The sequence below is a fragment of the Macrosteles quadrilineatus genome, unplaced genomic scaffold, assembly GCF_028750875.1.
Source record: "Macrosteles quadrilineatus isolate MER2022 unplaced genomic scaffold, UCM_ALF_1.0 Scaffold_5__1_contigs__length_97177068, whole genome shotgun sequence".
NCBI lineage: Eukaryota > Metazoa > Arthropoda > Insecta > Hemiptera > Cicadellidae > Macrosteles > Macrosteles quadrilineatus.
In genome coordinates, this window is record NW_026542598.1 from 6,369,709 (window position 1) to 6,396,532 (window position 26,824).

The window sequence follows — 26,824 nt, forward strand, 5'->3', positions numbered from 1 at the left end:
CACACACACACACACACAGACATCACTTCGAAAACCACTTTTTTGGGTCCAGGGGGACCCAAAACGAATATATCCACTCAAAACTCAAACTCGAAAATTTTGACAAAAACAATACTTTCTCCATATACTATGGTATAGGGGGAGAAAGTAAAAAATAATAGTGCTGCACCCTGTTGGTAAACCTATTAACTTTTTTATACTTTTGAACATCAATCAAATTGTCTAGTTGAAACAGCTGTTAAGATTCTTTAATTCCATTTAAATATAAGTACTTATAAGGTTAACATGCAGAAACTCCAAAGCCACTGGGGCGGAGCCGATTGGATGGACCACGAAATTGATGGTGTATAAACCTATTCCATGAAATTCTACTCGTATGTACCAATTTTCGTGGCAATCGATCCAACGGTGTCCGAGCTCATAATGTTCAAATATATATATATATTATACAAATTTGCTCTTTTATAAATATAGATTATCCTACAAAAAAATATTTTTATGTTGTTACATTTTTAAGTCAAATTATAGTTCTTTGGCGAATTTCCCATATAGGGAATTAGATATTACCGTAGTACTCATGGTAAGACCTGGACCCCGGGACCGATTTACTTTTTCGTTTTAAGGTCCCTCGAGGCCAAAAATACCATCCGTTCAAATTCATATATATATAATTCATATGTAGAGCTCAAAAAACATATAATTTAGTATATTGAAGCGTTTTTATGCGCCTAATAATCGAATACAAGTTAGCAGATAAGTTAACCAAGATTGAACATGAGATAGCATCTCACATTAAAACAGATTGAGGTCAGTAGGCTTATACATCAATCACTTGGTATGTAATTGACACAATTGAGATGTTTTAAACCATAAATAAGATATTACTCAGTTCTTTGAAGGAATCAAATGAATAATTGAAGAATGAAATATAGTTATACAATTGTTCAATTATGTTTACTAATACAGACCGTGTCACCATCAGGTCATGTCACCACCATACCACGCTATGACTTTACAGTGCCACCCCTCAGACCGTGCAAACACTATACCATGCCACCCCCAAGTACGTGTCACTATCTTACCGTAGCACCCACGGCCACCTTTAACTCCTGGCCGCGGCCTTCGAAGTCGCAACATCGCAAGCAGGGTTGTAACAGCTGTTTTTTTAGGCAGCTAATGGTTGTGTATGTTTTAAGAATACGAACGCTTGGTTACTGATCTATGCAAATTTCGACTCCTCTTTAAATGTGCAAAAATATATAATCAATTAAAATATTGTTTTGTTTTTCAATTCTATATGTTATATTTTCAATCTGTTATTAAATTTATGTTCATGAATTTAAATTAAAATGAATACGCGAATTAATGAGCTGGTGTTACCTGTCTGTCATGTTATCTTATGGGAAGTCTTGCGCTAGACAACACTACTTGCAATGTTGCCAATTCTACCAGGCCGCGGCCTGGAGTTAAGGGTGGCCGTGGTAGCACCACCATACCATGCTACCATACCATGCTACCACACTACTGTGCCACGCCCCAGACAGTGCTACACTCCAGACCGTTCCACCACCCTACCGTGCCACCCCTCAAACCGTGCCACCCCTCAAACCGTGCCACCACTATACCATGCCACCAATACCATGCTACCACAATACTGTGCCCCGCCCCAGACAGTGCTATACTCCAAACCGTGCCACCACCATACCGTGCCACCACTTTACCATGCCACCACTTTACCATGCCACCCGTCAGATCGTTCCACCACTATACCTTGCCACCCCCAAGACCGTGCCACACCAGAGACAGTGCCACCACTAGAGATGTTTTAAACCATAAATAAGATATTACCCAGTCCTTTGAAGGAATCAAATAGGAAGGAATAATTGTAAAATGAAATATAGTTATACAAATGTTCAATTATTTTCCCCAATACAGACTGTGCCACTTCCCAGACCGTGTCACCATCAGATCATGTCACCACCATACCGCGCTATCTCTTTACGCCATCACAACCGAGCCACCACCACAGCGCCGTCACTTCACCATGCCTCCCCTCAGACCGTGCTACCACTATAACATGCCACCCCCAAGTACGTGTCACCATCAGATCATGCCACACCCAGGCCGTGCCACCACCAGACCGTGCCACCAATAGACCGTGCCACTATCACAGTGCCGCCCCCAGCCCGTTCTACCCAAACATTGTTTTTAGGTGTTTAAGTTGAAGGTGGGATGGCTTAGGGTCATTATGTCGTCATTTCCCTACGCCATATATATATATCCGTTTTTCATTTCGGACTTTTACTAACCATTGTATAAACCAATTACTGGCACTTTAAATTATTCTTTAGTTTTTCTCTTGTTAAGTGGTCACTAAAAAACAAGACCACGTTGAGTGCCATATTTTCACTATTTTCTAATTGAAAATATTATTGAGATTGAGACTGCATTTAATAATATATTTGTAAGCCAATAGTTCTCCACTAGACCAAACGAACTGAATTTAGTTGACAATGGCAACGCACTCAAACAATACCATACTTTAGACACACAACAAGAAAACTTCATATTTTTCATATTAATTAAAGATGAATATTAAACATTCATTATACAAAAATGCATTCATACGTTAACACTTTAAAATGGGTTTTGCTTTATTAACTTTTATCCAAGGGAGTATGTTTTATGTATGTTATATTCATTGTATACGTACGAAAACCCATATAGTCTGAAAATATTGTATTAAATGTTAGCAAGTAGTGGCTAACTTGTTTGTGGAAACAGCTGTTGTTGGTTCAGGTCAGTGAAGTCTGCTGAGCTGTCTGCTTTAAAAATTTATAGTACACAGTGAAGTGTCAAGCGAAAACTTATCGTGCCTTGTTCACGTTAAAATTGTAGGATGTCGTAATTGCAACATTTAAGTTCTTATATATATTTTATTTTACTTTAAGTCACCATAAATTATATTTTATCCACGTTTGTTTAGTTAATGTTGTATAGACACGCTTTTATATCTCTCAAATACAATTTAGAGGTTAAGTAATGCTTGCTTAGTCTGTGGTCTAAGTTATAATCTTTATTTTCAAATTAGTTTGTATAAACTAACTGAATTTATTACAGCAATACCAATGGAATTTTTTGTTTAACTATAACGTATTTCCAATATCAGAAGGATGATGAACTATGCAATCAAACCTCGATCAAGGACTTTCTTTAAAAATTTAAGATTGTGGATTTGTCTGATCATCAGTAGTATGGTCATTTTCACCTTGATTTTGTTTAACAGACAAAATGATTTGGGAATCAAAGTATATGATTCTACAGTAAAATTTCCTGAGATTCTCAGGGCTGGTAAGTTGACCTCATTTAGTTTGTTAGTTTAGGCTACCCATTTATGCCTGGATCACTGCTACAAACCTGAGACATTGATTTTTTATTTGTTCTGTCTCCTATTAAATTTACCAACCTGTGTTAAGTTACACATCGGAGAATTGACATCTCAATTTTATTACATTTTCATTAAATTGGACTTAGGCTTATTATGTTACTGTACACACCTTTAATTTTGAAAGCCTAGCTGTAAGTTATGTTAGGCTAATAAAGCAAAGTAGGTATAATTAAAGTCCATTCCATAACCAATGGATCCAGTTTGGCCTACTAACTTTCAGCTTATAGAGCTTGATTTTAACTTAACAGAGCATAATTTTTATTTACCTGTAACAGGGAAATTCCTGACTGGAGAGATTCTTGCAGCAGACGATACTAAAGTAATAAAGCGGCTAGCAAGCAATTTCTTAGTGCCTCCTCCTGAAGTAGGACCTAAATTTAAGTACAACCTAGAAAATCCCAAGCTTAAAGATACTTCAATGGGACAAGCTGAACAGATTAGAAAAGTTCTAAACAATAAGGTAAGTTAGGTACCGTAACCTTACATCGAGCAATATGCTATCTAGGTTAAGAAAATGTAAATCTTTATATGCCTAGGGCCTTTGAATAGAACGTATACAGCAAAGAGTACAATACTAAGATTACCTACTACTGCCTATTGTTAAAATTTAGTGGCGTGTAAGTTAGGTAACCATTAAATTGCTGCCATTGTTTCGCTGTCTGTTGCCCTATCGACTGAGCCGCCGATCATCTAGTCTTCAGTTTTCTTGAACGTACAATTTTTAGGAAAGGCCTAGGCCTACTTCTGGTTAACTCAGCATTAACTTACACTATCATTGGTGGGTAGCCTTCAGCCTGCAGAGAACCAGTAACTTTTTATCGGTTTAAATATCGATATACAGGGATTATAATTCGGTTCGATAAATTAATTCTTAAATTTTTTTCTCGATTTAAGTTAAATATTGAATCAAGTTATGATCTCTTTACATTTTTATTGGTGTTTATTAAATGTTAGAGACGTATAAATAAGTTAGGTATTCAATCAAAATCTAAATATATTCTATGCACAAAACAACAATAACCAAAACTTATCGATATGATTAGGCTAACGCATAGGGTAAAAAATGGATAGCCTAGTTTCTTAAATTGTTAATCATAAAAATTTTAGCTATGTTTAAACACGAGGAGGATTGTGCGAGATTTCTGTCGAAAAGTGAAAATTGCTCGTGTTATTTAGCGTCGTAAACAGAGTATTTTTACCAGTGTTTTTACGGGGCTCTAGTGCATTTTGCTATTCCACGTGTAAACCATGGCTTACAATAATGTTCCTATTGAAGAAAGATCTTCTGTTCCTGCAACTCAAACTAATGCAGTGACTGATGACAGTAAAAAATGGACTGATTTAGAAACAGAGAAATTAACTTGATCGTTGTTTATAAAGAAAATTTTTTGGAATGTCACATTGACTTCAGGAGTAGAGCAAACAAACATGAAATTGTGCAAGATATCAGCGCAAAGATCAACGTCCGCACTAGTGAGTACTACTACTATCCGCAGTACTATCCTGATAATTAGACCAATTCGTATATACCAAGGAAAAAATGTGGTTCGGATTCCACTATAAACTGTAGGTCCCTTAGTTGCCATTAGCTGTTTGGGCTATTAATTAACAGCTGTGTCTAAGGAATGTCGGCCTTAGTCACTAACAAGACTACAAGATCGCGCCACTCATCCTACACTCATCTCCATTCATACTTGGCTTAAAATACCTACATAGTATGGTCGCCATTTCATAAGATAGTATAGTATAGTATAGTAACACCGATGTTGCAGAAATGGCATATTTTTTTTAAAAACATCAAGCATTGTAGCAAATTTTCCCCAGTTAAGTTTCATGTTGGTGGATACCGTTAATTCTTCTATCAGTTGTGGGTGAACCGATAGTGATACTGCTTCAAGAACTTCACAGCGACAAAATTCCTACGAAGCCACAATGAATTTCGCATCATGTTGCTGAAAGTCATCAGTGTCAGGCTTGTAGTCTTTTGTAGGTGGGCGACTTCTCTTAGGCCTACTTGCAATTAAGTTATTTTTAATTATTTCTTGTCTTCCGAAACGATTTCCCAGCAAATTTAACATTTCTTTTACATTCTCGGGATGTATCAATAGAGGGTTGAAATCATATCTTCCGCTTTTACAGACAGGGACTTCTGTCGTCTGAAGATTCTCTAGGTCCATATAATCATTCAATTCAGTCGAAAACGATTGTACTCAGTTAAACCTGTAAGCGAGCCATTGATCAAGATCTCCTAGCTTGGCAGAGGTGATAAAACCGTAGCAGGCATCTTGTCTCCAACCAATTTTTCTTCCTTGGTTAAATATCATCCTATATATTTTTACCATGCATTTCCAATTGATTCAAACTCTTTGTCGTTTGGATAATTTTGAGGTTGAGGGCACCAACGCTCAAAATTGAACAATTTAAATTCTTAACTAATAAAATAAGTCATGCTCTTTGGTTTACAAACTCCCATTTTACTAACCATGACACCCTCAACTATCAACCACTAATCACAAGCATTTGTCAAAATAAAACATGTGGGTAGAAAAAGTAAACTTATAAAATAAAAACATAACATTTAATTTGTAACTAGCTAAAATCATAGATTAAACATACTCCCTTAGTAGATTTTCCATCCTTATGGAAAAGCCAAAGGCAATTTTATCGTTAGTTCTGTCTGGTGCAGTGTAGAGGTTGTGTTTTTTTTTACAATTAGTTTCTTGTTAGGCCTATTTATTAATTTAAAACCCTGTTAACAAAAAAAAACAAAATACCCCCGCCGCAGCAAACCTGCAGACTAAGCGAATTTCCATTGACCTGATTGGATTTACACTAAAATGCCTCCATAAAAATAGCACATTTATTTTCTATTTAAATAGAATTAGTTTAACAAGTACCTTAGGTTTGCTGCAACAGGGAGGGTAAAAAAGATTTTTTTATAAAATGATAATAGTTTAGTAAGAAATAAAAGTATTTTCAAAATCGATCAAAATATGTTCATAAACAAGCAAACTACAACAGTTGACTTCTCCATAAGAATAACATGGGAATTTTAAAATTACAATTTTTTTGAATTTTCTCCGTAACAATTAGGCGCATAATAACGCTTCAATATACTAAATTATTTGTTTTTTTAAGCTCTACAAGGTGGTTTAAAAAGAAATTGTGAAATTTTGTGTTTTTAGCGGCAAAAATGGGAAAAACCTATTTTTACCCCATAAAACCCCCCATAAACCCCCGTTCCCATAGTCCGATCATGCTGGTTCGCAAACTCATTCAAGTTTATCCCGCCTTACACCTTCAAACCAAATTTTATCAAAATCGGACAAAAATTACTCAAGTTATCGTGCGGATGGACACACATATATATATATATATATATATATATATATATATCTCTATATATAGATATATAAAAATTTGAACGAATGGTGTTTTTGGCCTCTGGGGACATCAAAATGAAAAAGTAAATCGGTCCCGGGCTTAGGTCTTACCATGAGACCTACGGTAATAGCTACTTCCCTATAGGGAAATTCGCTAAAAAAAAACTATATAATCGTAAACAATAACTAACTCATCCTCCAGTTATATATAACCATTCAGTAAAGCAAAAATCATTAAATTAACTTTACAGTGTGTCCACATTCTGGAAAGTCAGGGATAGTCATGGAAAGTCATGGAAAAAAATGTTGGTCATTGAAAGTCAGGGAAATAGGCAAGAAGTCATGGAAAGTCATGGAAATTTCCAATTATGGATGGATTTCAGGGGAGCATTCAATACTCTAGTCAGCTGTAACCCGGACTGTTGTCGATGAAAGATCCATTTTTCACGATTTTTCACAAATGTTCGACAATTCAATTTATTACAGTTGTATTATTTTATGAGTTTTCCGTTTGTTTTAGTTCATTGTTGTACCTATTGTACTCCATTGTTATCTGTTATTACATATTTCAGTATTTACTGCAAAATAACATGTCCAGGCAGTTATATTTGTGTGTGTATGTTATATTATAATTTGCGTGTAAAGTTTGTGAGTCATGGAAATCAATGGTAAATGGTCATGGATAGTCATGGAAAGTCATGGAAATTAATGACAAATTTTTTGTGGACACCCTGGAAGAAATAATAGAAACAATATTTTGCAACACTAGCAAGACAGACATGGTACTAGACACCAAAAACGAGCTTATTAATTTACAATGAGATGGGAAGTCTACTTGTGTTGGGTAGCTTATGCTGAAATTTACCAAAACCTGGTTTTGGGCTAGTAGGCTACCTAATAGATATTCATAATTTAAGTTTTTTCTAAATACCAGACCGTCACACACCTTTTGTAGCAACTGTTAAAACTAGTATTAAAATTAGGCCTACATTGGTAAGTGCATATCCGAGGCGGTTTACAAGGCACTCTCACATATGGAGCTAAAAGGCCTTCTTTAAACTTGAAAACCAACCAACTAGGCTACATGGATTATCGGTCGTAATTGAAAATTATGTATGTGTTGCAGAAAACAATTTTTTCTTACAACATTTTATTAAAACCCATTTTGACCTCATCCACCCAGCTTTGAGGAACAAGGTTTTTTTTTAGTCTAACATATATATAACCAGTGCTCGATTTGCAGGGGAACGCGGCGTAATACAGTTCCGGTACCTCTCTTCAGAAAGATAGAAATATTGGCATAAATAGGTACTAATCACATTAAATAGAGGTTATAGTTCCGTCACCTAATTTTTATACAAATCGTGCACTCGATTTAACATAAACAATGGAACTTTTGTTGTGTCTAGGCCTACTTTTAACAGGACATATTCTGGCAGCCAAATAGTCTCCAAACACTCACATTTCTATACTTCTCATAGGACTTAAAATCCTGTAAAAAACCAAGTAGTTGTCACAAAGATGAAAATTAAATGTTGTCTTGTTTTCAAATATATTTACAAATGTGATATCAAAAGTGCACCAGTGCAGGTTTCTTTACTTAAACAACTATAAAAAGATTAATGTTTCGCTATAGTTTCATGTTTCATAGTTGTTTGACAGCCTGAAACATAGAAGAATCAGAGCAGAACAGTTCACCCGTGCAAGGTTGTATTAGTTGCCTTTGAACTGAGACTAATTATTTGGCATTAATTGTTTCTTCAAAATATTCTTTAACTGTCGCATTTAAAGTTTTGATAGCTATACCAATGATCCTCAAAATACTCAATAATATGATAGTATGTGTACTGTGGGATTGTCTTATCAATTTTACATATGTATCATAAACACTGTAATCATTCATCTTAACAACTTTAATGACTAGATAACTTTTTATCTGATCATTAATGCCTATATATACTTAAGCACCTAGTACTGTTGAACTATAATTGTTTGTTGGTTTGACTGTTTTCCAGTTTAAGCTGAGAATTTATGACCCCGAACAGGATAACCACACTAGATAGGGTGGTTTTGAATTAGTTGAATTAATCTTTGGGCAGCTGAGTGGATCATCAAGGTAGCTGATTCAATCATGAAAAAAGTCCATTTACATTATTTTACGGTTCAAAATGAACCCAGCTTTCCTTGATCATTGGGCTTTATATAAATAGTCCCAGGTATCAGTTTTGTAAAAGACGGAGGATACAAGTTCAGCACTGGTCACACTCTTATTAATTAAAAATCCGTACCATTGTTCATTTGTAGCAAAGATCTAATTCTTTAGCCAAGACCATTAATTAAAAGCCCAATGATACGGGGCAGCTGAGACCAACTTTCATTCGTAGAGTAACTAATGTACAAATATTTAAAGAACCCTAACCTGACCTATCTTGGCTAATTCAATTACTAACCAATCATAAAGATTGCTAAAATCAATTAAATTAACACTAATTAAATTTGAACCACTTCTATTTCTTTCTTTATTACACCTCTAATACTATCAAGCATTTCTAGAGTTTAAGACTGAATGCTAACTACTGGTACAATTGTCTGTTCATCAGAGGAACGGGTTCTTCATAGAGTGTGGTGCGCTGGATGGTGAGACTCGTTCCAACACTCTTTACCTGGAGAGGTTCCTAGACTGGACAGGACTGCTGATAGAGGCAGATCCGCTCAACTTCAGCCAGATGCTTCATAAGAACCGCCGAGCCTGGCTGTCTCCGACCTGCCTCAGCAAGACAACACATCCGCAAGTGGTAGGCTATGTCATTAAAATAACATTAGAGAGTACACATCACAAATCCCAAGTTAAAGTTGTACCATTAAGGAAAAACATTTGGACTTTGTAACTTACAGTAGAACTCAGTGAATGTCAATCACTGACTCACGGGATAAAATACTAGTTATAATACAGTGGTACTAGGCAGCTGGCTCTACAAAAGCCAATCAATATCATGCCACGATAGACTTTTCATACAATAGACACAATTGGCAGACATGAAGAAGTTATGGAATGGATTACTGCAACTCTAAAAAGCTCTCCTTAAGATGATCCAAATAACTGAGAATCCAGTTGATTGGTATTACGATAATTGGAGTTTCATTAAAATTCATGTTTGTTGCCCCTGAGCTGTTGGAGATAATGTAACACTAAATTAGGCATACCGCAAACAAGAGACTTTTTCTTGGCCGACTGTCTGACTGGAGTTGGGTGTACAATCGAAAAAGTCGTCAAGACTGTTTGGTCGTTGACTGTACAGTAGACGCCCTCTTATCCGGACACCTTTTAACCAGACTACACTCAGCGGAAATAACATCTCTTTAACCGTACAATTTTTATCAGCACATCGGTTTAACCGGACTAGATCGGCAGGAAGTGGTGGGTGCTGAAGTTACTGTACTCGTGAGAAAGATTTGAGACCATGTGATCACGTGTCTAAATACAATGCTCGCTCCTAAAATTAAGTCAAATACGTTTTAACGAGTTTTTGAGGACATGGGTTTAACCGGAAAAACTGTTACCCGGACTGGCTTCGGTCCCGAGGAGTCCGGATAAGAGGGAGTCTACTGTAGGTGCGCACACGCCCAGGGCCGGATTTAGCATTTTTGCGCCCCTAGGCCCAATTAATTTTCCGCCCCCTAGTCTGGTCACAGTTACTTTCCTTCAAACCTTTATTAAAAACTATATCATGCCCATAGGCCTAAGTTAATTGCTTGAATACCACTCCTCGTTGGAATCATTGCAAGTTTTTTTTTTTAGAATTGACTTGTTTAGCCTTAACAAAATCCCGTCTTAAACACTTTTAGCAATTTTATGCTTTTTTTTAATAATTGCTCACGTTTGTGGCGTGGGGGTGGGACTGAAACAAAACAACTGAACCCACTGAGCATTCCTGCAAAAAAACATGGCAATTGATTCCAATTATTCCAGGCCCAAAAGCATGAACTCCATACAGTACGTGACACCATAGATTAAACATACGTACTCCTTTAGTAGATTTGTCATCATTTTGGATTAGCTGAAAACAATTCTTGTTATTTAAAGGGGATGTTTATCTATGTTTAAATCTAGTTTAACCAAAATAAAACGATCTAATCATCAACAATAGGTCGTCTCCTGTTTATATTACAAGAAATTAAAACACACATCATAGAACTAACCCTAAAATAATAGAAACAAAATTACGTCAAAACTAACGTCCAGTGTCACAACATGAACTACACATGGAACAATTTTGAATTGACAATGTTATGAGAAGTCGACTTGAGTTATATTTAATCCATGGTCGTACTGCATCTAGGTTATATTTCCAAAGCAAAACAGAGCAATATTCCGGCCAACCGTACCGATCCTTAGGCCTGAGGAGAAAATGACAGCATTAATGGTTCTTTGGAGGTATTGAATTTTTCTAAAATTGAATGCAAACTGAGAGTAATATTTTTTCGTTAATTGCAAAGGTAAATTCATTGTTGTTTTAATATTCAACAAAACTTAGCCTATGATATACTTTAACTTGATCCTGCAGATAGTTGTAAACTAATCAAAAGATTAGTTGATAAATAACTTTTGTTTTGTGATGTGAGGGTGGTAACAATGTCATATCTAGCACGCATGCGCCCCTTATCACTCTGATCAGTAGTGCCGAGCCCGACCCAGCATAGTGGCAGTGCTATACGATGCGTACCCCTTGGGTGCTCGTCAACGTCAACATCCCTACAGCCTACCCCCGTATAACCAATGTTTGTTAGCAATTTTGCAACGAAATTGATGCGTAATTCTGAAAATATAGTTTAAATTTCATAACAATTATTTCTTCTTATGAACTTTAGAATCACAATGCTTTGGAGTTTTTTTTATCAACTATGACTATTTATTTTTATTTTTAGATAGCCTAGGTATAAAAAAAATACTCCGGCCATGCGCCCTCTGGGACCTCGCGCCCATAGGCCCGGGCCTACCGGGCCTATTGGGAAATCCGGCCCTGCACACGCCACGACTGTTTAGTCGTCTTTCGAGTGTTAAAAAGATGTATATGACAGAAACTGCTCTCATATTATTGTGTGTTTCTTATCAGATTTTGTGCATGAAAACGTAAAAGAAAAGAAAATACTGGGTCCATCCAATTCATAGTCTGAGAACCTTGAAAGGCCAGATTTACCTTTTATACTCGGATTTGAGGAAATATCAGGACAAATTGTTCATTTACTCACGAATGAGTGTTGATAGTTATTAATATTATGTCTGAATACTCCTACAAAGACTTTTTATAAAGATCTGGACGGCCATGCCACTTTATCAACTTTTTCGTCTTGCAAAACACTTGCACTTGACGCAGCCACAACGCACTTGACGCAGTCTGACAGACTTTTTAGTCGCCAGTGTGCGGGTTCAAACAGTCTCTATGCCTTTTCAATATGACACGACAGTTGAGTCGGGGAGCAGTCTGCGGGAAAATGGGTCAGCCCCACAATGCCCCGACTGTCTGGCTGTGGTCGGCCCGTGTCAACGTTCAGATTTACCACTATGGGGCCGACTTTGACTCCCGACTATGACAAAATAGTCGCCTGACAAAAAGTCTCTCGTGTGCGGTAGGCCTTACTTACATAATCCTGTCACAGTTCAATAGATTTTGTTAAATTGGGACATGTTTTGGTTTTAAAACACCAACGTCAGTTTCAAGTATTTGTACAGTTGATTTGTTTTAAACATCGTCAAAAGATAAACACAGTACGGCACAAACAAAATTATGAAAAAGTACTAAAAGAAACATTGAAACATTTAAAAACAGGTTTGTTCTAACTAAAGTTGACAGAATGCACAGTTAGCAAGGGCCACACTCTGTGTACTGTGTTTACCTTCTGACGATGTTTACAACTGATTAATGCTACAAGTACTAGAAGCTGACAATGGTGTTTTAACACCAAAACATGTCCTCATTTGACAAAATTTGTTGAGCTGTGACAGGATTACGTAAGTAATTTAGTCTTACAATTGGAGTTCTGCTGTAGTTGAATGGAGAGTAATGCTGTCCGAGAGAGTAGGCTACCATCAGTTACTGATAACTGTCATACACTGAGTTTTAGCTTGTTTTAGCCAAGCCAAACCAGAAGGACTGTATCCTATAATTGTACTGTATCCTATAGTATCTATTTCACATTCGCAAAAAATCTATCAAATTTTCTAAAACTTAGAGAGAAAATATAATTTTGACTTAGCACAAACTGTTAGGATTAAAATCCATTTTTAGCCCCTGAGCTGTGATATTAATTAAAAATATGTATTTACCTTCGTCTACAGCTCAAACTGTTGTAACTTGAGTTACGGCCATTTCGGCATTATAATGCCATCGTGAGACGTTTAACATTCAGCTGAAGTAGCGTCGTCATAATTAAAGACCAACAACAAGCCAATTAATAAATTAAACGTTTCTGATCATGTAATCGACAAAAGTGAGAAGTTAGGTGTGTATAAAATTAAATGTGCTAGTTGCCCGAGCTTTTACATAGGAAAAACTGGATGGACATACCTTTACCTTTACCTTTACCTTTACCTTCTGTCGTGAACTTTTACCAGAGAAGACTGGATTGTTCATGTCAATAAAAAATTAAAACATCACTTCATACATAAAATTGAATATGAAAACATTTAACTATCATTAATATTTACAGAGTACAAATGGCGAGCAGGGAGGAGAGTGAATCGGCAAAAAACTCGTCAATTGAGTAAAAAGCCATGTCCTTTAGCCACCGCACCAAGACACGTTCAAAGCGGTTTTTCTCAAGCAGTCTAACCCTAGTTGGAAGCTTATTAAACATCTTCAACGCTAAGTCCGGGAAGTGCTTTGAGGTCTTAACTAGCCTACGCCTCGGGATGTCCAGATTAGATCTGCTTCTTACGTAGTGGTCATGTATTTCGCTTCTGGTGGTGAAGGAGGCCTCATGTCGCTTAACATAAACCAGCGAAACCAGGATGTAGTTAGACGGTACGGTGAGTATGTCCAAACTCCGAAACAGGGGCCGGCAGTGATCTAGATAATCACTAGAGGTGATAATTCTCACCGCTGCCTTCTGCAGCAAAAGCAGTCTGTAGCACTCCGAAGCGTGCCCCCAAAGAAGCAGTCCATAGCTGATGTGAGAATGGAACAGGGCATGATAGACCACTGTTAGGTATTTGCGGTCAAGTAGGCTCTGAAGCTTCCGCAGCAGGAACAAGACTCTGGACAATCTCTTGGTGATCACATCAATGTGTTTATCCCAGGATAGCTTACGGTCCAGAGTGAAACCCAACAGTTTTACGGGATCAGCAGCATTATGAAATTCTATTTCGCTGAGACTGCAGAGTAGTAACTGGGTTTTTGACTCGTTCAGTTGTAGCTTATTACATTGGAACCATGTCTTGGCTTGGTCGAAAGCCAGTTCCTGGTTGGCGATCAGTTCACCAGGGTTTCGCCCCCTACTGAGAAGAGTGGTGTCATCTGCGAACATTAGCACTCCCCCCTCAACACTAAGGTCATTGATGTGTAAAATGAACAGCAGGGGACCCAGCACTGAGCCTTGCGGTACCCCATAGGGTACAAGTTGAGTAGCCGATGTCGAGCCGTTAATAGCTACACACTGCAACCTCCCATTCAAATAGGACTCCAGCATACTTAAAGTCTTTCCATAGAGACCATAGTGGCGAAGTTTGTCCAACAAAAGGCTATGCGAAACGCAGTCAAAGGCCTTTGTTAAGTCGAAGTCACATAATGTTAAAAGTATTGAATCTCTATTTTCAAATGCATCTGAGACTTGCTTGACAAGGTCCATAACTGCTGAGGTGGTAGATTTTCCCGACCTGAATCCATGTTGAGTGCTAGACAAAAGGCTATTTCCCTCAAAAAACTCCACAAGTTGTTTTTTCATGATTTTTTCAATTATTTTGCTTAAGACAGGGAGTATAGATATTGGCCTGTAGCTACTTATTTCTTCCGGGTCTCCTTTTTTGAAGATAGGAACCGTCTTAGAAGTTTTTAGTGCATCAGGAAAATGGCCATCGGCAAGACAGAGGTTGATGACATAAGTAAGAGGGGATACTATAACAGTAGCAACCTTCTTAAACAGCGACACCGACATTCCATAGACATCTAGGCTACTTGAGTCCTTACAAGCCCTTATTACACTCAAAACATCAGCTTCAGTAACTAAATTCCATTCACTAAGTCTCACTCTATTGCCAGATTGCATAGGCCCCAGATTTGCAACAGGGTCAATATTAGATGCGGGAATCTCATTCATTATACTGGTCACAGAACCAATAAAAAACTCATTTGCCTCATCAGGACTGGCTTTACAAGTAAACACACTAGGCCTAGTACGGTTACTGTTTACAACACTCCAAGCTGCCTTACATGGGTTTTGCGCCTCGGTTATGAACTTACCATAGGCATCCTTTTTGGCTGTCTCAATCTTACGGCTATACATTCTCTTAGCTTGTAAGTACAATCCATGGAAGTGGTCCCTGACATCAGGTGCAACTGCCGACTGAGACCTATCTTTCAGCATCAGAACTACTGTTTTCCATCTAGCTAACTCGGGGGGTAAACCAGTCAACAACGGAAGGGCACTTTGAAAGTTTTTTAGCCTTAGGCCTATTACTAACACTCTTAGGCATTCCAAGTTTTACCTGCTCAGGGAAATTTAAGTCAAAAAGTCTGGTGAAAACAAAAAAAAACATTTCAAATGCATCTCTTCCACAATGATATGACCATAAATCATTCCAATCCGTGTTTAGAAGGTCCTGTTTAAAATCTAACAAAGCCCTTACATCATTTACATTTCTGAAACTTTGCTTATAACTATCTTTCCATAGAGGTAAAGTGAGTACAGGACTTACCGAGCCACGGGTCGTCTTCACTATTACCGCCTTGTGGTCAGCAACTACAGTAGGGGGAAGCTCCACGGTGCACAGACTTGGATCACAATCGGAAGCAACACTGTCCAGGCAGTACTTGCCCCTGGTGGGCAGTCGATTAAACAAGTACATCCCATGGCTGCGCAGTAGATCCGTGAACCTGGTATTCTCACTACAGTCCAGATTTAGTTTGATGTTAAAATCACCACCAAGGTAGGTCACACAGTTAAAAGTGCTCAGAAATGCAAGGCATTTATCTAAGAGAGTCATAAATAGGGAGAAATCACCACAAGGTGAACGGTAAACAGATACCACCAGTATCGAATAGTCCAACAGAGTTACCCCAGAGAGTTCAATCACTTTTTCTACACAAAAGTCCTTAAGATTGACTACTTTATACTTCAAGTCAACATGAAGATACACTGCTGATCCCCCACAAGTATAAACTGATCTATGAGAAGCATCAGCCAAAACTAGGTCTTCAATAGTTAAAAAACTGTGAGATTCATCTTCATTCATCCAATGTTCAGACAAACACAGTACATCAGGCCTAACCTCACTACACAGGACGGATAAGAGGTTTATTTTGGTCCTTACACATTGGACATTTACATAACATAAACATAGGCCTAGGTCCACAGAAACAGTTTTTTGGGGGGATGACAACTGAGGAGTAGGAGTTAAGAAGTTACTGGTGAAATCCTGCGTGGGCCTAAAAAATGTCCACTAGACCTTCGATAAAATTTCTTCCGAAAAGAATAGTTTCCAACCATAATGCCTTCAGGCCAAATGTCAGGGTTTAGAATTGTGTCTTTCTTGTCCAAAGGAACAGCAGCTTTAAATGATTTATAGTCAGGAAACTTCACTGGGACTTCTTCGCAGAGTATGTTTTCTCCATCACAATAGGCCTGGATATGATTCTTAACAGTATTTACATCAGCATTGACAGACACTCTTGTTATAAATAACCAGGCTTTGTTTGAAACTGGAGCAGACGTCAGTTTAGCGGATTTGTCGATAACCTTGAGAGTACCAAACACCTTCTCATTTCTTAGTTTAGTTTTTGTTTCTATTTCCCCCGCAGTAATATCATTCACTCGAACAGTTTTATTGACATGGATTTGCTTTACGGAATTCTTTTGAACACTAGGCCTACTTTCCAAAGGAACACTTTGCTGGTGAGAACCGCCTTTACCACAGTGGGCATCTTTAGATTTATTAACATTACTCTTCCCGGTAGCGCCAGCGCCATTGTCATTAGTAGAGTTCATTTCACCGCTCGACATAGATTCAGGAGGACTATGAGATTTATTTTTCCTCTTCTTGCCTTCATATGTCACCCACTCATTATTATCAAATATTTTGTTAGCTTTGTTTCTTGGGCGCAATACGCGATCTGAATATTTGTCACTCAAAGCCGGGAAATTTTCATGATTTTTTCAGGTGCGGGCGAAACATTTTGGGAAGTTGCCAAGGTTTCATCTGTTACAGTATCGAGTATAACAGAGTCGTCACTGTCAAGCTGGCCATGGCTCTGAGTTTCAGTTTCAGCAGACCGAGTTTCCACAGTTATTTTTTGCTGCAATGTTGGCAAACCTGTATTTTTGGCCAATTCAGGTGACTCCAGCTGTCGTCTGCTACAATTGCAATTACACGATTTTGAGAGTTCAGATGTGTCGTTGGTCAATAAATCCATTCTTTTATTAAGATCAACGTTGTTTTTAACGACACCTTTCACCTGAGCTACCAGATCTTCCACCATTAAATGTATGTCCATAAATTGCAGACATCCAACAACTTGATTTTTCATTGCGTGCAGTTTCCTGATGCAAGTCCCACACACCCATATCAAAGTACTCATACTAGCTTGTAGCAAGGTAAATTGCTTGAAATTAGCATTGTCCACATTTACACACGTGTAATGAAACTTTTTATTACAAAGAGCACCGCATTCAAGAAAACTATCACTACTTTTTACCACGGAAACACAGGACCCGCACAACTCAGCTACACCACCTGCCGCCATTTTTACTCGACATTCGGAACCAGGTACAAAGAACACCACCCATGTCCAAGAGCCGACAAACAAAAATCATCCTTTGCTCAACACCTGGTTGACAAAAATCATGACATGTTTGATCTGAACACTGGCCTCGATATACTCCACACAAGCAAGAAAGGAAATAAATTGGACACACTAGAAAAATACGAAATTTACAGAGCCTACAGAAAATTATTTTGATGACACAATATTTAATGACAAACTACAATATAAATCACACATCATATTCAATAGTATTTTAGAACAGGACAAGAGACAAAAGGCAGGAGTACAAAGGTCAGCTGATAACACCACTACGCAAAGAACGGTGCAGGATAACTTCAAGTCTACATCCAGTTCAGATCGCGGCAATGTCAACCGGTACCGTGTGTGCGACAGGCCGTTTTGTTGTGTTTTCGTTGATTGTAAAATGTTATTCGTGTTCGCGTTATGTGTTTTAACTATGACGACGCTACTTCAGCTGAATGTTCAATGTCTGACGATGGCATTATAATGCGGAAACGGCCGTAACTCAAGTTACAACAGTTTCAGCTGTAGACGAAGGTAAATACCTATTTTTAACTGTTAGAATTGTTTTTTTTTTTGCAAAAAACTATCTACATCAGTACATATAGATGGGATTAGTACCGGGGTATGAAAAACCAAAAAGTCAAGCTGTACGTAAGAGACGTATTTAGTTAAAGGACTTTTCTATTCTATTTCAAAGGATGTTTTTGTTTCTTTCCAATATACCTTGACAAAATAAATTAATGTGTGTTTTCAAGCACAAAGGAATGAATGTTTAAATGAGGAAACATTAAAAAGTAAACTGAACCACCGACTCACTTGCTTATTATACCAGTCATCACAGCACCACACATGTTTTTTTTATAGTAAACTCATCCAGTTGAGTTTTCAGGTTTCGTTCAAGCAAGACTTCAATGTGGGAAGGATATCAGACAAGAACATAGGTGAGGAGAGGCCAGGATATGTTGATGTTCAATGTTTCCCACTCTACTCCTACCTTCTAGCAATGAACATCACCCATGTAGACTACTTCAGTCTGGATGTGGAAGGGGATGAGCTGAACGTCCTCAAGACGATTCCATGGGACAAAGTAGACATTGATGTAAGTATGCTGCAGTAATATGAGCCTGCAGGTCAATTTGAGTTATGAATGGTTGAAATGACAAATGTAAAACCTAAGTAAAACACGAGGAAACTGAAACTAATTGGATATAGGTGGTAGACTGGAATTGAACTCGTTACTATGCTACGCCTTTTTGGGGTAAGCCATACATGATAAGGCCTATTAGGCATAAACTTATCTAACCTAAACGGAAATATATTGGATGAGATTAGATGTATATGACACCTCAACACCAGGGTATGTATTTTAATGCGAAGATGAGTGTTGAAAAAATGAGTGCCGGCTTTGTTAACTAATAATCAAATGGTTCAGTAGCCAGCAGGGGCAACACAGAATAACATACAATTATATTAAACAACAATGTGAGTCTTTCAATACTTAATTACTTTGAAATGGTGACCATACGAATGTAGGTATTTTAAGCCAAGTATGAATGGAGATAAGTGTAGGATGAGTGGCACGATCTTGTAGTCTTGTTAGTGACTAAGGCCGACACAGCTGTTAATTATTAGCCCTTACAGCCAATGGCAACTAAGGGACCTACAGTTTATAGTGTTAATGAAACTGGTGTAAAATAAAACTTATCTTAATAAGAGGTTTTTTTGTTAAATCATGACATACTGAATATTTTTATTTTGCCAATATACAAAATGATGTCGACTAATGTCTAACTTTGGGCCGTTGGCGTGAGCTACATAGGCAGTCTTGGATACTTTTTTTTAAATACTTTTAATTGAAATGGCGACCATACAAAGTAGGTATTTTAAGCCAAGTATGAATGGAGATGAGGATACGTTAATGGATGGAAATATTGTTGTCACACAACAATGTAATTGTAACCAAACCAAAACAATTAATGTTAATTGTTAGCTTTATTAATGTAATTGTATGTAGTAACATTCGGGAGTAATAGACTGCCTGTGTTCACAGGGAGTGTAGGAGTTTTGCCAACGGGTATAAGGTATTTAGGGTCCCCATCCGCGAATTCCTCATACTGAGGAGTTTTGCCATCGGTTGGGGGCGAGCGAGAGAGAGATTACAAGTGACCGTGAGGGTGGCTTCCGCTAGGGGTGGACAAACCAGACAGGATGCTGATTAACCTGCCTAATACCTAATCTAATACATAACCTAACCTAACATAATCTCATACATTACATTTCCTCCCACTGCGACAAGCGCTGAAGCGCAACTGCATTCCTATGTTCCCTGCATCACCCTGGTCGTCAACACCAAGCGTAGACAACCCTGACAATCGCTCTCTTTCTCCCGCCCCCACTGTTGGCAAATCTCCGCACTAAGAGGTGGCCGACGGCATCCCCCCCATCTACCTGACACCCGTTGGCAAAACTCCGGTTCCCGTTCACAGGTAGTAAAAAAAATCATCTAATCATAAGTCTCTTCTTTTTAGACACTGTCAGTGGAGTTTGTCCACGTAAATGACGGTAAGGATTCCATCCGAGACTTTATGACGTCCAAAGGTTACGTAGTTGCTGCAGAAGTCACTCATCCTGATTGGTTAGCTAACGACTTTATTTTTGTTAAAAAATCTCTTATCTCCTAAACAACTTTATATTAGCCTAGGAAATCTGCCTACTAGAACTTAAACATTCTCTCGTATTTTAAGACATCCTTTTCTACCTTAGAATTCCCAAATGAATTTGTAAATAAGATGTATACAGAGTGACAGAGTTTATTTAATAGTTTATACTTATTGTTTACAAGCTTTAGCTAAAATTTGTACGGTTGTGAGGGGTGTTGTATTATTAGATTGTATGATTTGTTGTTGCACAAATTTAATTTTATTACCTTCATGCTAGTCATTTTCAAATTTTGTGTTTTCTTATAATTAGAGTAAAACATGACAAGATGTTTGGTTTTTTTATCACATTTATTTATGAAGCACACAGAGGAAAGGGATACCAAGATTGCTCAATAAGTATTTAATACTTTCAGTTAAAACAACAATGGTAGCCTTTAATTAAGTGATTATTATTGCAGAATTTTCCTTTTACTATCATACATGCAGAAGACTTTCAAGATGTTCTTAATTTTTTCTATGTATTGATAGCATTTCAAATGTTATACAATATCCCTAAGGTTTAGAGGTGAAACTATCAACAAGAGATTTTTGACTTATATAGGCTTACCTCTGTTAGTAGTCCAAAATTGCGTCTTATTTCAACTAATAATGTTGTTCAAAGCTTACATGTTTCGTTGCACTGCAACATTGTCAGAGCTTTATGTCAAAAACATCAAATAATTTAAACATAGAATAAAACACGGAACATTTAAACATGAAATAACACGATAGCGCTATCATGACACGGCACGGCAGCAGTTGTAAGTAGACTAAGTCTACCTTATTCTATGTTTAAATTATTTGATGTTTTTGACATAAAGCTCCGACGATGTTGCAGTGCAACGAAACATGTAAGCTTTGAAAAACATTAGTTGAAATAAGACACAATTTTGGACTACTGATGGAGGTAAGCCTAGATATAAGTCAAAGTCATTATTCGAAGTCCAGGGGCTATCAGAATGAATAATAAGAGATTATAAGTATAACCATTCATAATACTGTTAGACAGAATCATTAGTTAGGCCTATGTTTGGTTGTTCCAGTAGTATTTCCCATTAAAACTGTCCAAAAGATTTCTCAGAAGAGTTTGTTTTTAACATTTTCTAAATGATCCAAAATCTATTTATACCAACTGCTTACACCCCAACCAAATATTTAATACTCGCTCCAACAAATTTGTTTTTGTGAACTTCAAATTGCCCAACATTTTTCCTTTAGCAATAGCTCAGTGTTTGTTAACAATAGCTTTTTCAATTGTTTCTAATCTTAGTAAATTGTGATATATTTTAAGAAACAGGAGTTTTCTAACCACAAGTTTACTAGCTAATTCTCATATATCTTTCTCACGTGTTGTCTATATCTTTTTAGTTGTAGTATTTACAACATAAGATAACTCTGGTTTATCATTTTGATTTGATAAATAAATAAAGCACACAAAACACTATTTAATTAATTTTGTTTAAAAGGATCTTTATCAAAAGGAAAAATAAAACAAGTCATGACAAAATAAAAAAGTTATAAATAAATTTCCGTTGTGTTTTTAGTGTAAATTTGGAAGTCTACATATTTTAGGTAGGTTTATCAAGATTCCCCAGTCCTTTCTATGTAGGCCTATATAACTAAAAAACCGATTAATTTATAGGATTTTAAAATAAAATCATATACTCAAAGACATTTATTAGGGTTTTTTTAGGATGAACAAATAAATGAAATATTAATTGTGTTTAAAAATAACTGCTTCTATAGTTTAGTTTGTTATCTTATTAATATTTATATTTTCTATTATGTTATTTATTGGTTCTCATTTACTAGTTTTAAAGTAGTTCAGAGTTGTTTGGTCAGTTGAATGTCTTTAGTAAAAATAATATGATTCTGATTGATCCTAGTAATTGGTAACAAATTTACATTATTGTTTCAATTGTGATGTTCTTAACTTAACCTGTCTAATGTCTAAGACTGTGTATTTGCAGTGGAGGAAGTTTTTTAAATGTTTAAACATAGGATTAGAAATTAAATTACTATTTTGGATCAACAAGATATAAGATTTAAACCAGATTTAACCAAGGTTAAAACAAGATTGTTATATTTGTTATAATCAATGAAATATGAAATATTTTTGTTAATGTTTTTTTTTTCTATCATTACTTGCATAATTTTATAACACTGTTAACTATTTATTTTTTATGTTAAGTTAGACAAACTTCCTATACCAAAGACTTTTATTTTAAAATTTCAGCAACAAAACTTAGATCAAATAGGGTCAAACATATTTCTTAAAAAGAAACATATTTCTTGAGTATTAATAATTATCTTAAATAACACTCTCTTTAAAAGGGTTACAATCATAGCTTTTTTGTGTTTCATTCGATTTAAGCATCAAATAAGTTGAGATGTAGCATCAGTAACAGTCTGTGATCCCTTTAATATTAAGTAAAATGACATGTCACAAGAAAAGGTTTGCTCAAAAAAAGTTGTATAAGTGCGTAAAAAAGAATTACAGTAAAAAAGCAAAGGGCTAAGTAAAATATAGTTCACAATTTCTTCAGAAGGTAACAACTGTATTGTGTGCAGTAAAACATGTTGTTCTCTACTGGTATGTAAAATAATATACAGTCAAACAACCCTAAGACAGCAGTTTTGCCCAATGCAGGGATATAGAGGAAAGGGTCTATTGTGGCAGAAAATAATGACCTTTCAAAAACATTTGTTTTGTCACCAAGCCACCAGCTATCTGAGACTTACCCTCCTCAAACCCCTGCCGACATTAATTTTCCTTGTGTGGTTGAAATTAAGGAAGACCCAACGTTTACTTAAACGATAGTGCAGCGTTTTCACCCCATTTGCGAAGTGCCTTGTCAGGGTGGTTTGACTGTAACCTTGCAGCAGAACTCTTATATTCCTAGGACCTTGATTTCGGAACCCACAAATTACAGCAAAGTAATATAAGAAGTTAAAAACAAGCGTTCCCAATAACTAAGCAGCATAAAGGTCAGAAATGTATTGACCAGTTTTTAAATTAATGGTATATACAATTTCTTGGCTTGTAAAACTTGTGTAGGAAAAATACACTATGTATTTATGGTATTTAAAATAAAATATCTGAATGCAATTTACTCTTGCTGAGCCCTTCAAGACTTGTTGACAGAAGGCGAGCGAAACTCAGGTTGGATATTACGAGAAGTAGGTTATTCTGAGAGTATTCTTCATGTGTGGGCTTTCGCAGCTGGTTTCATTGAAATCCATGGTGATGGTTTGGTTTTTGGTGTCAACCGCGTCAAGCAAGCGAAGTATGCATTCCTGCATTCCACGCACGCCGATGACCTCACCCCAGCTATAAGTATACCTGGACGAATTTCTTTGACTTAGTCTCAGCCTAGCCACTAAGGATGCCACTTCATAGTAAGGGCAAAACGTCTGGCAGTGAAATTCAACTGCCGACGCGGTTGACACCAAAAACCATCACCATGGATATTCTGAGAGTACTGTAATGAATATCCTGAGTTTATATATATATTTGGAGGAATTGGTTATTGTGAGATCAGATATTAGGAAAAGTCCATTATCCTAGGGTTAGATATTTGGGGAAGTATGTTATCCAGAGATCAGATATTTGGGAGAGTCCGTTATCCAGAGATCAGATATTTGGGATGGGGATGCTGGGGTTGTCCAATATACAGAGATCAGATATTTGGGTGAGTCTTTTATTCTGAGATCAGATATTTGGGGTGAGGTTGTCCATTATCCTCAGATAAAATTTTTTGGGGTAGTCCGTTATCCTCTGAACAGATATCTGTGGGAGTCCGTTATGCTGAGATCTTGTACTTTTGTGAGTCCAATTTTGGGATCAGAGATGTTGGGCAGAGGTGGTTATCCTGAGGTCAATATAGGGATTCTACTATAATAATAAAGAACAAAATACATAATTTATTTTTAATTTTAGATCAGATATGACTAGATTATCAATGACGCTGATACACACCTGGATGTGTAAGGTTTGGCAGAAATGTTGTAAATATGAGTGATAGGTGAATGAGTGATAGCTTTGTTACTGACTCTCGGTTAGTTGCTAATTTAGCCACAGCTGTTTATTAAAATGTTAACGATCTATGGCAGCTGGGTCCAGTATTAAATCATCAAAAAGATTTAATGTTTAAAATTACCATAAAAGTTTTGACAAGTCTATGATAGATGAGGGATGAGTTAGTTAGGAGGTAAGGTATAATGTGGTGCTAACGAGAAATTGAAATAACATTTTAACTTAGGTAGCTTTGTAGCTATCCAAATCTAGGATATCGATAGTTTGACCTACTTTTGTAGTACTTTGGTAATGTTTGAAAACTAACAACAATGAATACACAAACTATAAAGAAGAACAGGTCCTATGGACAATATTCTAACAGTATTTTCAAATTTGGCGCGCGAAATATCTGTAGTTCTGCACTGAACCACCACTCAGCGCTGTAGTCAAGTTTAGCACGCAGTGAAGTGCGAGAGAGAGCGACATACACTGTTTTCGTCCCCTGTGGGCCAGGCCACGAGAGAAAGAGAGAGGGGGCGAAAACAGTGTATGTCGCTCTCTCTCGCACTTCACCGCGTGCTTAACTTGACTACAGCGCTGAGTGGTGGTTCAGTGCAGAACTACAGATACTTTGCGCGCCAAATTTGAAAATACTGTTAGAATATTGTCCATAGGACCTGTTCTTCTTTATAGTTTTTGTATTCATTGCTAACAATATATTTTTGTAACATTTTAAACAAAAGGTTTTTTTGTCCTGCTTCCACACTAGGTTTTGGAATAGTAGACTTTTAAATTATCACATGCTAAACCAAGAATGAATAATATTTTTTGTCATATTGCAGCAAATACAGGTTGTTTTAAATGCATGTGTTACGGGTCTAAAGTAGCATTTTTACTCTCTAGGGAGTAAAAATCATCTGTTGTAAACAGTTGTAAATTTTGATTGTGGCAATCTTATTGGTCTATTAGATAAGGGCCAATTGTTGTCGATCGCTCAACATATCAAAGGTATAATGTACTGTAACTCAATTGCAATAGACTAAATAATTGAATCACTTAAGCTGACAGCTGCTTAATTGCTTTAGCAGAATTGAAAACAAGCTGGAAGTCGTTTTGAGAGGTTATCTTGACATAAACATTATTTCGTTTTCTAGCTTAGTTTGTTAATTAATGCTGCAATATGGTGAAAAATATAGTTCACCACACGGACAAAAAGAGTCACTTTAGGCTCTAGTGATGAAATATACTATACAAATAATTTTCTTTGTTTATATTTTATACAAATAAGGCACACACTGCTTAGCTACTTATGAAATCATTTATTTTAAAAATGTTGAAGTTTAAAGTATTTTTTATAATATTTATAGCAGTATTTTCATGTTGTTTTATGTATAATAATTTATATATTGAAATATTGAATTTAAAAGATGTAAATGTTTACTGTTAGTAGAGTTTATGAATTGCAATTGTTTAACTTATGTCAACTCCAAGTCCTATATATAGTAATTTGTCCATAATAGTGGAATAGATTTAAGAGGTTATAATATAATTTTTTTGGTAATACAAAATGTTATATTTAATAAACCAATAAACTTAAAAACTAAACATGTGTTATTTTTCTTTACAATCCCTTTAGTAAACAGTCATCTATCTATCTTCTATATCTATAAAAGAGGAACTATGTATGTATATATGTATGTACCTTATGAATACTCCAAAACCCCTCAACAGATTGTAATGAAACTTTCAGAAATTATTAAGCATTATTCAAGGATTGTTTGTGTGAAGTTTGGTGCAGATCCGTCAAAAGAGCTTTGCTCCAGAGGGTTTTGAGTGGGCCGATGTCAGACTTTTTAACTACGATATTTACAAATAAATATAACTAGCTGTTACCATAGACAAAAATGTTACCCGGCAACTGTTTTGTGGGTTTGAATCAAGGCGTATCTTTAATCACAACCTCTAGTAGCACAAAATAAATATTAAATACATACGAATAAATATATTTAAAATCTCTTTTATATATCTCAAGTGTGTATTAATGTCAATTTTATATAATATTTAAAATATATTAAATATATAAAAAATATTTTTTTGAATCTATGAAATATTTAAAAAAAATGTTTCAATAATATATTTTAGTGAATAATATTTAAATAAAAAATGTATTTAATATCACTTCCAAACATCCCATGGGGCCTAAACATAAAAACACAAAATAATAAAGATTTAGTATGAAAAGCACAATAATCAGTTGAGTAAATTGATTAAATAGT

The 26,824-nt window shown here is 36.3% G+C and overlaps 1 protein-coding gene across 1 annotated transcript; it reads left to right on the forward strand.

Moving 5' to 3' along the window:
- The first annotated feature begins 2,993 nt into the window (after positions 1 to 2,993).
- Positions 2,994 to 24,913, forward strand: LOC128995010 (protein Star-like). The gene is made up of 5 exons (XM_054419875.1): positions 2,994 to 3,351; positions 3,724 to 3,908; positions 9,432 to 9,626; positions 18,721 to 18,930; positions 20,360 to 24,913. Exons 1-5 carry the CDS (start codon positions 3,174 to 3,176, stop codon positions 20,510 to 20,512), a joined length of 921 nt encoding a protein of 306 aa, XP_054275850.1. The 5' UTR covers positions 2,994 to 3,173; the 3' UTR covers positions 20,513 to 24,913.
- The last annotated feature ends 1,911 nt before the right edge of the window (positions 24,914 to 26,824 follow it).

Coding starts and splice junctions, on each gene's coding strand:
- LOC128995010 (XM_054419875.1), top strand. CDS start 3,174: ATGATGAACTATGCAATCAAACCTCGATCAAGGACTTTCTTTAAAAAT. Junction 9,627..18,720: donor AGACAACACATCCGCAAGTG/GTAGGCTATGTC, acceptor TTGAGTTTTCAG/GTTTCGTTCAAGCAAGACTT. Junction 18,931..20,359: donor GGGACAAAGTAGACATTGAT/GTAAGTATGCTG, acceptor TCTTCTTTTTAG/ACACTGTCAGTGGAGTTTGT.